A 12,786-nucleotide genomic window follows, 5' to 3' on the forward strand; every position below is an offset into this window, starting at 1 on the left:
ATAGAGGGCAGTAGGGGTTCATCTCTATTACAATGGTATGTGATCATTTCCACAGATGCAACTTTACCATGAGGCTTCAAATCTGATATTTCATAATGTCTCCATAGGAGAGGTTCCACTTTGAAAAACGGAAGTCCTAGAGTGCTTCATGTTAGCAGGATTTATCTTCTATGCACACAGGCAGCAGCATCTGTCTTCTGCCATGGCCCTTCACAAAGGTTTGGCTATGTTGGTAACTGTGCCCAGGGATACTTTCTTACTGACAATTTTCAATTAAAAATAAATAATAAATGCAAACACCTAACATACAGTTGTTCCTCTTTTGTCATGAGATGGTAATGTCATCATCCCCTTTGGCTTTGTCATCATATTCAAGTTGTTTTACGTCTTGTGGTTGTAAGTTTCACCACTGTGGACAGAGCCACAGAGAAGAATGTTTGTTTATGGAGATTGGCTGTGTTCCAGACAGCTGGTCAACCACTGACAACTGGTGAAATCCCAAGCAGCAGTTGGAAGATCCATTGATATTTTCAAGACAAAATGCATCTGGATTCCTGTGTGTAATCTTCATGGTACTCTAATCATAGCAGTCAGGAAGGGTCCATATGCCACCCATGGTGCAGTGTATTCTCCTGTCTCTGGGTGTGAGTGTGCTGGCTGGCAGATAGAGCAGAGGAAAGGACTTTAGACTCTTTATTGTTTGTTCTCTCTCTCTCTCTCTCTCTCTCTCTCTCTCTCTCTCTCTCTCTCTCTCTTTCTCTGTACATTTGTATTTGCATGTGTATGTATGTATTGTATGTGTGCATGCTTGCATGTAGATACATGTGTACATATGTATGTGTGTACATGTGGAGGCCTTATGTTGATGTCAGATGTCTTTCTTGATCACTCTCTGCTTTATATCCTGAGGTAGGATTTCTTGCTGAACTCAGAGCTGGCAAATTTAACTAGTGCAGCTAGCCAGCTTGCTCAGGGAATCCCTTGTCTTTGTCTCCCATGTGCTGAGATTACGGTGGGCTGTGATCATCTGATTTTTACTTTTACATGTATTCTGGGGATTGTAGCTTCGATCCTCACATTTGTGCAGCAAGGGTTTTGTCTACTGGGCTATTTCCATAGTCCATCCATTGATTATTGTAGTCTATTCCTCTCTATGTATACATTTATCTCTCCTTTTTTTTGGATAAACAGTAGCAAACTGCATACACTTTTCTATATCATGGTTGTTTTTTCTCAGTAATGTATCCTGGCAATTATTCTGCAATTGTTTATATAGACCTTTCCATATTTCTTTTTATAGGTATATAGTACTCTATGACATGAGTATTTTGATGTATTTTAAGAGGGAAGAAGGATGTTAAGACAGTGTCAAGGGCTGGGGATACAGCCTGTGGTGGAGTGCTTGTCTAGCATACATGAGGCCCCAGGTCAGTGTCTAAGTAACTGAGGATGGGAAACAATCAGAGCATTAGAAATCTGGAAGAATAGCTCTTTGATTTTAGCAAATCTATGCATAACTTGAGTGTCCCAGAAGAGACTGAGATGCTAATGCGAACAGAGAGAAGATCAGTTGAGCAAAGCCAGCACAAGATTGGCTCTGGCTCCACATAAACAAATCTTTGTTCCGGGGTTAAGAGGTTTCTAACTGGAAGGATCTGAGGAGAGAATGAGCCATTTCTTTCCCCTCTTTTTCCTTTTTCTCTCTATTCCAAGCCTTGAGTGACCCAAGGGACAGTTGTCTCTCATACTAGAGGGTTCTCATGCCATGCAATGTCAGGAAAGCCATGCTGTGCCTTTGTAAGACCTCATCTCTGGCTTTTTCTCTTGTGGGCAGAGGTGCGCCTTTCACAAATCTCTGAACATAGTCAAAGGGAGAATAAAGGAGTCTCAAAATCATCTTCTAATATTTCCTGCCCCATGCTACTCTGGGCAATATTGATTTATTGGGCTGGTGAAGTGCTTCAGTGTGTAAGACACTTGATGTCAAGTCCGATAACCTGGATTCTATTCGTGGGATCCATGGGATACAAGAAAATAATTAGTCCTGCAAGTTGTTTTCCCATCTCCACAAATGCTCCACTTTCCCACAAACATAAAATCACACACACACATACATATACATATATACATGCATACATGTAAATATATTATCGAGCTCGCTGAAGCTGGGTTCCAGTGGGTAGTACATGGACATACATGCAGGAACCCAGTGGAGTGCATAGAATAAGAAGCAGGGAAAGTACCTAGGTGGTGATGGTACACACCTTTAATCCCAGCACTTGGGAGGCAGAGGGAGGCAGATCTCTGTGAGTTCAAGGCCAGCTTGGTCCACAAAGGTAGTTCCAGAACAGTCAGGGCTACCCAGAGAAATCTTGTCTTGAAAAACAAAAACAAGGGCTGGAGAGATGGCTCAGCGGTTAAGAGTGCCGACTGCTCTTCTGAAGGTCGTGAGTTCAAATCCCAGCAACCACATGGTGGCTCACAACCATCTGTAATGAGATCTGATGCCCCCTTCTGGGGTATCTGAAGACAGCTACAGTGTACTTACATATAATAAATAAATAAATCTTAAAAAAAGAAAAAGAAAAAGAAACAACAAAAAATTGGGGAAAGTGGAAGAACCCTGAAGGAACTGGCTTTTCCTCTTCACCTCTCTGTCAGTCCCCATCCTCACCTCTCCCCAAAGAGAAGGCATGAGTAAAGCGGACCATACTCATTTGACATATACACATCAGAAGACGAGATCAGTGTAACCTGAAGGCTTATGCATAAAGTCATACGAAGAAGGTTTTGAGTAGTCCTAAAACAAATAAACAAAAGCATGAAAGTAGGCATAATAGCTAGTTTTACTTGTCAGCTTGGCAGAATTGAGTCACCTGGGACAGGGATTGTCTACATCAGAGTGGCCAGTGGACATGACTATGGTAGATTATATTAATTGTATTATATTATAATTATATTAATATGGGAAGATTATATTAATGTGGGAAGAGCTAGCCTACCATAGGTAACACCATTCCCTGAGTTTATGTCCCGGACTGTGTAAGAATAGAGAAGGTAGCTGGATGGTGGTGTCACACACCTTTAATCCCAGCACTGGGGAGGCAGAGCCAGGTAGATCTCTGTGAATATGAGGCCAGCTTGGTCCACAGAGAGTTGGTACAGAGTTCTAGGACACAGAGAAATCTTGTTTCCAAAACCAAAAACAAGCAAACAAAAGAATGGAGAAGGTGAGCTGAACACAAACGTGCAAGCACTCTCTCTGTCTCTGTCTCTGTCTCTGTCTCTGTCTCTGTCTCTGTCTCTGTCTCTGTCTCTGTCTGTCCCTCTCCTCCCCTCCCCTCCCCTCCCCTCCCCTCCCCTCCCCTCCCCTCCCCTCCCCTCCCCTCTCCTCTTCTCTCTCTCTCTCTCTCTCTCCCCTCTTGACTGTGCATTAGATCAATTGCTTCAAGTTCCTGCTGCTTTGACTTTCCCACAGTGATGCACTGTAACTTGGAATCGAGAGCTACAACCAATTCCTTTACCCCTAAATTGCTTTTGTCCTTGTATATAATCACAACAACACCAAAGAAAAGTGGACAGAAATTTGTACCAGGAATTCACTGTTAATTGTGCTAAACTGGATCACATGGCTCTTAGGCTTTTGTTTTGTGTGAGAAGAATATGAAAGATTTTGGAGGGTTGGAGGGATGGCTCAATGGTTAAGAGCACTTACTGCTCTTCCAGAGAATCTGAATTAAATCCCAGCAACCGCTTCAGGCATCTCACAAATACCTGTAACTCTAGCTCTAAGGCACCTGATACCCTCTTCTGCCTTCCAAGAAGCACCTATATACATGTGACATACATATGCCTAACACATTTGTATACATGTGACATACATATGCCTAACACATTTGTATACATGTGACATACAACTAACACAATGTATACATGTGGCACACATACCCCTATATACATGTGACACATGTACATCTATATATATGTGACACACACCTAAATATAATTAATTATTTTTTGAAAAGAAAGATTTTGGAACTTTGGGCTCTAAGAGGCATTGAATTCTATAAGCAGAGTTTAATGAGCTCAAGCTACCCTCAAATAGATGATTCTCCTTCCTAAGTCTCACAGGTGCTATGAATATAGGTGTCTGTCACCATACCTGTCTTAGATTAATATATGTGTATATTATATCTATAATTATATATTTATATAGTGCATGTATATCTATAGCATGTGTATGTGTGTTTGTATTTTCAGTTGGGGTAGAATTCAAGTCTTGTACGTTAGGTGAGTACTTTTACCACTGAATATGCCCTTAATCCAGATGAACTTTTTTTCCCCCAAAGATTTATTTATTATTATAAATAAGTACACTGTAGCTGTCTTCAGACACACCAGAAGAAGGCATCAGACCTCATTACAGGTGGTTATGAGCCATCATGTGGTTGCAGGGATTTGAACTCAAGACCTTCGGAAACACAGTCAGTGCTCTTACCTGCTGAGCCATCTCGCCAGCCCCCAGATTAACTTTTATAAAATGACATTTGAAAACTGGAAATTTATTTTAAAATATAATTAGGGATAGTGAGATGGCTCAGTGGGTAAACACACTTTACATCAAGCTAGACTACTTGAATTCAATCCCTGCAATTTATATAGAGGAAGGAGAGAATAGATTTCTGTGAGTTGTCCTCTGACCACCACACACAGTGTGCCATGACACATGTGGACACACACACATACACTCACAGTAACAAACATGTACATACAATAAATGAATAAATGCAAAAAATAGATTTATTTAAAAAATATAACTATACCCTAAATAGGGGGATATTGCAATGTTAAGAAGTTTGAGCTAGTCTGATCTACAGAGTGAGTTCCAGGACAGTCAAGGCTACACAGAGAAACCCTGTCTTGAAAAACAGAAAACAAAACAAAACAAAAAGTTTGAGAATAAAACGGGAGCTGTCAGGAAGTCTTGCTAGGCATGTGGTAAAAGTGTCCGTTGTACAAGCCTGGTGACTAGAGAATAACAAGAAAGATTTAAATTTAGTAAAGAGGAGTGTAGAAGAATTTTAATCCAGCAACATGGCTGCTCTGGCAAGGGAATCACATCCAAAGACCTTCTATGTCTGTGTGATCCTACTGGAATAACATACCTTTTATCCCGAATAATGTAGAAAATGTTTGTAGAAAGAAGCAGCCATGTTTGAAACTGATGTCTAATGGATGGGCAGACCGAGTGACAAATCAGAGAAAGATTTCACAGAATGAGTCAGAGACTGGATATACCCGACTCTCATGGGAACAGACAGGAGAGAGATGCTGCTTAAGAACAGGCCGAGTCAGGTTCGGCGAATGCAGTTCAGTTGCAAAGCTGGTGGGACTATGAAGTGACAAAATGCTCCCTAAATGAGAGCTGGTAAACTTTGCATGTGCAAATGCGTTTCAACTCAGCAATTTCTGAGACACCTGGCTAAAGATACCACTCCTAAGTTTAAAATATGGTACACACAGTGCCCTGTGTTGTGAAATTATTTGCAAGAAGAGCGTCTTGAAAACAAATATGCAGAATAAACCAAGAACCAAAAAAACCTAAACATCTGTGGGTAAAACTGAGTGAGTATCCCAGTCACACTGGGTACCTAGGATAGTCACAATTAGAGGGATAGAAAGTAATACTGGTCAGATTCTGGGAGCAGGGTAAAGTGGAGAGTTAGTATTTATGATATAATTTTCCTTTTGCTAGTTGAAAACCTGCTGGGGACAGATGGTAATGGCAGCACAGTAGAGCAATGTCAATGACCTACACAGTTACAAGTGGTGGTGTCAACCTGGGGGAGCAGGGCTTAAAAATGAAGTAGACTAAAATCTCATGCTATAGCCAACTTTGTTGTACCCCATTTTGGCCCTGGTTTGGGCCTTGTGGGAGAGTCTAAGCCTGGCTCGAGTTCTGAGACCTGTCTCAGTCACTTCTGTAGCGGGGTGACTCAGCAAGACCTGTTTGGCCCTGCCTCTGCCCCACTGTTGCTGATGTCCAGCTTTGCCATTGGCCCTGTCAGTCACTCCATACCCTCCATCACCCTTCCCCACCTCCTACATCATCTTACCCAACCAAAAATCCCCCTCCTTATGTTCCAAACTTAAATAAGAGAGAGGCTGATGCTATAAAGTTGAGTTCCTGCTTCAACAAGACTCCTGGCTTGGTGTGTTTCTTTTGACATTTCCCATTCCAGTCAGTCTGGGAGAGACGACGGTGGGGTCTCCTTGTGAGACTGGAACCTCTCTCCTCTTGCCTGGACCTGCCAGGGAGGAGCAGGCAAACTTTACTCAGAGCATTCGACAGTTTATACTCCGAGGGTTAAGAAGAGTCACCTGAAGCCAGGCATGTGCTATGGCTTTAATCCTAGCACTTGGGAGGCAGAGGCAGGTAGATCTCTGAGTTCAAGGCCAGCTTGATCTTCAGATGAGTTCCAGGACAGCTAGGGATACACAGAGAAATCCTGTCTCAAACAAACAAACAAACAAACAAACAAACAAAATAAAGAAAGAAGGAAAGAGAAGAAATAAGGGAGACTCACCTGAGTAAAGTGTGCAATCACCAGGACACACTGCACACGGCATATAAACAAATAACAGTAACCAGCTGTAATGAAGTGAGCTCACTCCTATCCATTACACTTGGGAGGAGCATGAAAACAGCCCAAACACAATTCACCTTTTTGAAGAAACTGAGGTCTCAAGACTCTGGACTTGTTTTCTTGTGAGCACTCAGAATTCTCCTCACACCGCTCCATTCTTGGACTGTGTTCTGACACCCAAGTATCTCACAAGTCCTTTTGACTTGATCAGTTTCTACTAATCTATAAATCTGAAACTGGGGCTGACATTTCCATGCAGGTAAGATGCTTAACTAATGATGTATGAAGATTGAGAGCCAATGTGCTAGCTCTGGAGCTTACGATTTCTGTCATTAAAGACTGCAGTTAAGACCAAGGAAATTACAGGATTCTAAAAGAATTCCATCCATTCCCCCCTTTCTTCCTTTCCTCTGATGTCTTCTTGCTATGATGTCTGGTCTCAAGCTCTCGTGTTCAGGTGATTCTCCTGCCTCAGCCTCTGCAGTGCTGGGGCTTACACCTTTTTATATTACTTGAGAATTGAGCCATAGTTTGATTGGATCAATACTTACTGATTCTCATAAGGGGCCTTAATAAAAAAAATCCAAAGGAGTCTGTGTCTTTCTAGGAAGAAAGCAGGGTTCCATGGGTAGGAAACTGGAGCTGCTATTAAAGAGTTATAGCTTCTCAGAAAGCTGCATCCCAATAGCAGACCTGTTAAGTACTATTATATATATTATGCATATCTGCCTATCTGTCTATCTATCTATCTATCTATCTATCTATCTATCTATCTATGTATCTATCTATCTACCTATGAAATCGTAACTTTCACATCCTACTGCTGCTAAGCAGCACCCCTCCATGGCCTTTGCACCAGCTCCTGCCTCCAGGTTCCTGCCCTGTTTGAGTTCTCATCCTGACTTCCTTTGATGATGAACAGTGATGCGAAGATGTAAGCCAAATATACCCTTTCCTTCCTAATTTGCTTTTTTCCCCTCTCATAATGTTTGCTCATGACAACAGAAACGCAACTAAGACCAGTGACTTTTAAAAAGCAATCCAGAGCCTGTTATGGCTCTGTGGATTGTGCTCAATTCTCAAGTAATATAAAAAGGTGTAAGCCCCAGCACTGCAGAGGCTGAGGCAGGAGAATCACCTGAACACGAGAGCTTGAGACCAGACATCATAGCAAGAAGACATCAGAGGAAAGGAAGAAAGGGGGGGAATGGATGGAATTCTTTTAGAATCCTGTAATTTCCTTGGTCTTAACTGCAGTCTTTAATGACAGAAATCGTAATCTCAGCACAAAAGAGGTAGATGAAAGCAGGTTTTTGTGAGTTTTATGACATCCTGGTCTACATAGAGAGTTCTAGGACAGCCAGGGGTACACAGACAGATTCTTTCTTGAAAAACCAATAAAACAAAACAAAAAAGAAATTCAGGTCAAAAGAAATCATAAAATCTGGTTAGTACCCTGATCAGATGGTACTAATATCCATATGAGAAAAGATGGCAGGAAGAGAGTCATGGTGCAGATGCCTAAAATTTAAACACTTGGAAGTCCAAGGCAAGACAACTGCTGTGAGTTCTCAGCTAAATTGTACCAATATTTTAAAAATGCAAAGAGAGAAAAATAGAATGATATAGTATGCATCTGTTAATAATCTACATTAATATGGGACACTTCTCCACACAAACCTGCATTTTTTTTTTTTTACTTTTTAGGTGATAAATTATTATTAAATTTAAATTTATTTTATGTAATATATAAATCTTAAAATTTTAAAATAAATATGGTATGGCTTTTATTGTATTATATCTTTTTTGTTTGTTTTTTTGTTTTTCGAGACAGGGTTTCTCTGTATAGCCCTGGCTGAACTGGAACTCACTTTGTAGACCAGGCTGGCCTCGAACTCAGAAACCCGCCTGCCTCTACCTCCCGAGTGCTGGGATCAAAGGTGTGCGCCACCATGCCTGGCGTATTATATCTATTTAATATGATTTATTAAACATTTACATTATTTTATGTTAATATAATATAGTTTATATGTTCATGTATTATACATGTAACAAATATAAGTTATACATAATATATTATACAAATTATTTTTATTAACTGTTAGAAAATAAACCATAATTTATTTAATATGTATAAGCATAAAATATTAAAATGTATAAAAATATAAGATTATTATAATATATGATATAATATAATAGCATCATTTTCCCCTTCTCTTTCTCCTTTTAATCCCTCCCATATCCCCTTCTCCCACTCCATCTCAACTTTGTTTTTTCTTTAATTTGTGTGTGTGTATGTGTGTGTCCACATACATAAATATATAAATACAATCTGCTCAGTCCATTTAGTATTACTTGTATGTATATGGTTTTAGGGCTGTCCAGTTGGTATTGTGTAATTTAATAGGATGTTCATCTCTAGGGAAGAACATTTCTCCCACTCCCAGCATTCCTTAATTTCCTATAATTCTTTGTCTTTTTATGTTAGCATGTCTATTGGCATTCGTCTTGTTCAGTTCTTTTCTTAGGCGGCCATATTGTTGAGGTATGATGAGCTAAGCCTTTTTGTCATTTCTAGGAGACACAATCTCAAAGAAAAATTTCTGGTCCTCTCCTGCTTTTAGTGTCTTTCTGGTTCCTCTTTTTTGATGCTCCTTGGGCTGTATGTACAAGAGTTATGCTATAGATATATCAACTGGGGATGGAAATGGTGTTAAGATTAATCTCTATTATTAGTTATTATTATTGAGTTTGTCATCTTTACATGGAAGTGAGAATTCTCCCATTCCTATCTCCAAAGAATTGGGATTACATGTGTGCTCAACCATGCCCAGCTAAATTGGTAATTTTTTTTAAAATTTAAAATAGATTCTTCTCTCATACAAGACATTCTTTTTTTTTTTTTAATGAGCCAATATTTATTTATTTCTTGCACTTGAAGTATTCCTCGATGACATCCTTGGCCTGAGATTCTTTGCCATAGTCCTTAACCACTACGCAACTGCAACCAACCACCTTCCGTGGTTTCCCCTCTCGATCGATTTTACAGAGGCCTACCCATTCCCCTAGTTTCTTGTTGTCATCAACCTTTATCAGGTTGATTTGGTGCTCAGCACAAAGTGCCTCCACCAGCTTGACATACATGGGCTCATCACAGTTGGATGCAAGCACACAGAGATGGGCTTGGCGCTTGTCTAAGGCTTTGGCAGCTTCGCGTATGCCACGTGCTAGGCCATCGTGGATGAGGGCGGTCTTCAGCACCTCTTGTAGAGCAGTGTTGACGTCCATTACACCTCCAGCAGCTATGCCTTCCTCGGCCATGGCGGTGAATCACGGGTGACGCCGAATCTTGAACGCACCCGAGCTTCCGCCTCCGCGCAAGTCGGCGGCGGCAGGGGACAAGACATTCTGATTACAGTTTCCCCTCTGTCCAGTCTTCCTAGCTCCTTTGACGTCTCCCTTTCCCCAGATACATTCCCTCTCTTTTTCCCTTCATAAAGGAGCAGGCCTTCAAGAGACAACACTGGGGCTGGAATGATGGTTCCGTGGTTAAAAGCACTGGCTGTTCTGCCAGAGGACCCAGGTTCAATTCCTAGTACCCACAAGCTAACAACTATCAGTAACCCCAGTTCCAGAGGATCTGACACCCTCTTCTGGCCTCCATGGGCCTCTATATACACACCATAGATAACACATGTAGGCAAAATATTCATATACCTAAAATAACAATAAATAAGTTCTTAAAAAAATTAAAAGCTACATTCGAAGCCATGCATATAGAGGGTTTTAGCATAGTGGGTTACACAGCTGTGGATTTGAGCTGCTTAGATCTGTCCCTGTTCTGTTAGCTGGGTGTTCACTTTCATCCATCAGTCTTATCTGCTGTAGAGCCCAAGGCAAGTGTTAGCTTACAGAGTCTAAGGTTTGAACCTTTCAGAGCTCCCTCCGGAGTATTCGCTACATAGTATCTGAAGCAAAAATTAGACTTTGTAGCTGTTTAGTCTTTTGGGACACAAAGAGTTAAGTTTATCCTTAGAAGTAGCTTCTGAACAATAGTGGTTACAATGTTGCTTGTTCTCATAGATTATAATTAAAGGGACTAGCTAGTTATGTCAATCTTAAGGACAGTGGTAATTAAAAATTTCCCCTTTGCTTCCATGAAAATAATTGTGGACAGAATTGTGAGGGTGGGGTTGGAGCTTTCAACCATATCTGAGAACTTTGAAAATTGCCATAATTGGATTAATATCCTTATCTAGTAAGTTATGACCAGAATGAGAAAGCCTCTTTGACATAAAACTCCAAGAATCTCCTATAGTTGCTCTTCAGGGACAAAGTTGAGAGCAAGACAGGTATTTCATGGGCTGCTTACAGGGATCTTATCAATGTTGGAGAAATGGCTCAACAGTTAAAAACACTGATTCCCAGTACCTACGTGGTGGCTCACAACTGATGTAACTCCAGTTCTAAGAATCTGATGCCCTTTGACCTCTGCAGGCACCAGGCACACAAATGGTATACATATAGTCATGCAGGCACTTATACACAAAAAATACATAGATAAAAATTACAATTGGATATTATAATTTTTCTTCAATGCATTTACTTGTACTTCTCAGATGGAAAAAATATTTGTGTGTATATGTGTGTGTGTACATGTGTGTGTACATGACATGCATGTAGAGGTCAGAGAATAACTTGTGGAACTTAGTGCTCTCCTCTGATTTAGGTCCCAGAAATCAGACTTAGGTCCTCAAGCTCGGTGATTAAGTCCCTTTATAGAGCCAAGTAGTTTCTACTACAGGTTCCTTTCACTGAAGGAATCTCTGCAGTTAAAACAGGACTTTAAAACTACAAACTAAATACAAAGATGGTGATGAAAGTAGCAAGAGGGAAAGAGAAGGGAAACCGGGTTTCCTGATTAGGAAAATGGGCTCAGCCTCTGGCGCTGGTGGAACAGGTAATCTTTTGTTATTTATGTTCCTACTTTGGTAAGAACTTTCAGTTTCTCTGCCAATCGCAAATGTTGCGAATTGTCTTTTTGCCTAGCGGTCTACATGTTGCAGTCTGGCTTCCTGACTGTTTCAAGTTAATTCTGTAGGACAGGCGAAGTAAGTGAGCACCAGTCCTGATACAGAGATGGTTATTGGTGAGATCGACTTTAAAATATCCACCGAGAAATTAAAAGGAGCATGGATGCACCCGATTGGCCAACGGTGGTTCTTTGGAAGCCGAGTGCCAGCTCCAGTCAGCTTTTTCAGCAGTAGGGGACTTGGACTGGCCGCTGGAGCTCCTTGGTCGGCTCCCTCCGGGTCCTAGTGCGGTTCTCATCCCATACACATAAGCCCCAGGCGTCCGGCTCTGAGCCGCAGTCGGACCAGCTCCCTCCCAAGCCTACTCGCCAGGGGGCGGAGCTTAGAGCTCAAGGCTCCTGATTGGTCGTCCCGCGGACACTCCCCTTCCCCGCCCCTTGACGAGGGTGAGAGGTCAGCAGCCGGCAAGTCTGCTGGGTGGACGATGGCGGGGCAGTGGGTCAGGACCGTGGCGCTGTTGGCGGCCAGGCGGCATTGGCGGCGGTCCTCGCAGCAGCAACTGCTGTGGACGCTGAAGGTGAGCAGAACCGGGCTCGCGTGGGCCTGCTTGCCCGGGGTTCCCAGGCGACACCCGCGGCTCATCCCGGCTGCCCCAGGCCCGGGCCCTGACCAGGCTGTGCTCACACTCTGTCCTGCCACTGGGCATCTCTTGAACGCGCATATTCGAGGGACAGGCTTAAGTGGTCCGAGCTTTACCTGCACTCCTCTGGGATGGCCTTCGGGCTTGCATCCCAGAGTCTCGCGGTGCTGGTTTCTCCTGCAGCTTTCTAGAGAGCCCTTGTTAAGAGTCCACATGCTCTTTTGCTGTCTTTGCAACGACTTTGAAGGGGCATCATGAATTGCTGTTTGAATAGTTAAGACTGTGAGTTTGGAAATACTGTGCTAAGTCAAGATTGTTAACAGAGCACACGTGTGACCTGAAATCCTGCTTAAACTGTATGACACCATTGTAATGCGTGAGAAACGCACCGTCTGAATTTATTTTTCTTCCTAAGAACTGCTTAGCCTGATTAGAAACGTGGTTCACCCTGGATGTCATGGTGACA

The 12,786-nt window shown here is 42.0% G+C and overlaps 2 protein-coding genes across 5 annotated transcripts in view; one reads left to right on the forward strand and one right to left on the reverse strand.

Annotated features, from left to right (window-relative positions):
- Positions 1-9,542: 9,542 nt before the first annotated feature.
- Positions 9,543-10,039, reverse strand: LOC110309444 (small ribosomal subunit protein eS12). Its single transcript, XM_021182106.3, has one exon. The coding sequence runs from the start codon at positions 9,966-9,968 to the stop codon at positions 9,570-9,572; it is 399 nt and encodes a 132-aa protein (XP_021037765.1). The 5' UTR covers positions 9,969-10,039; the 3' UTR covers positions 9,543-9,569.
- A 2,078-nt stretch (positions 10,040-12,117) lies between these two features.
- Pcca (propionyl-CoA carboxylase subunit alpha) overlaps positions 12,118-12,786 on the forward strand; it is a 411,727-nt gene continuing 411,058 nt past the window's right edge. For all 4 annotated transcript variants that reach the window (XR_015044709.1, XM_085828899.1, XM_021182607.2 and 1 more), the window contains exon 1: positions 12,118-12,257. Coding sequence is in view for 3 of the 4 variants with exons in the window: in XM_085828899.1 (XP_085685025.1) it covers positions 12,165-12,257 (93 nt within the window). In the remaining variant the exon portion in view is untranslated. The remainder of the gene's footprint in view (positions 12,258-12,786) is intronic.

Source organism: Mus caroli, unplaced genomic scaffold (assembly GCF_978045245.1).
Source record: "Mus caroli unplaced genomic scaffold, Mus_caroli_1 scaffold_12, whole genome shotgun sequence".
Taxonomy (NCBI): domain Eukaryota; kingdom Metazoa; phylum Chordata; class Mammalia; order Rodentia; family Muridae; genus Mus; species Mus caroli.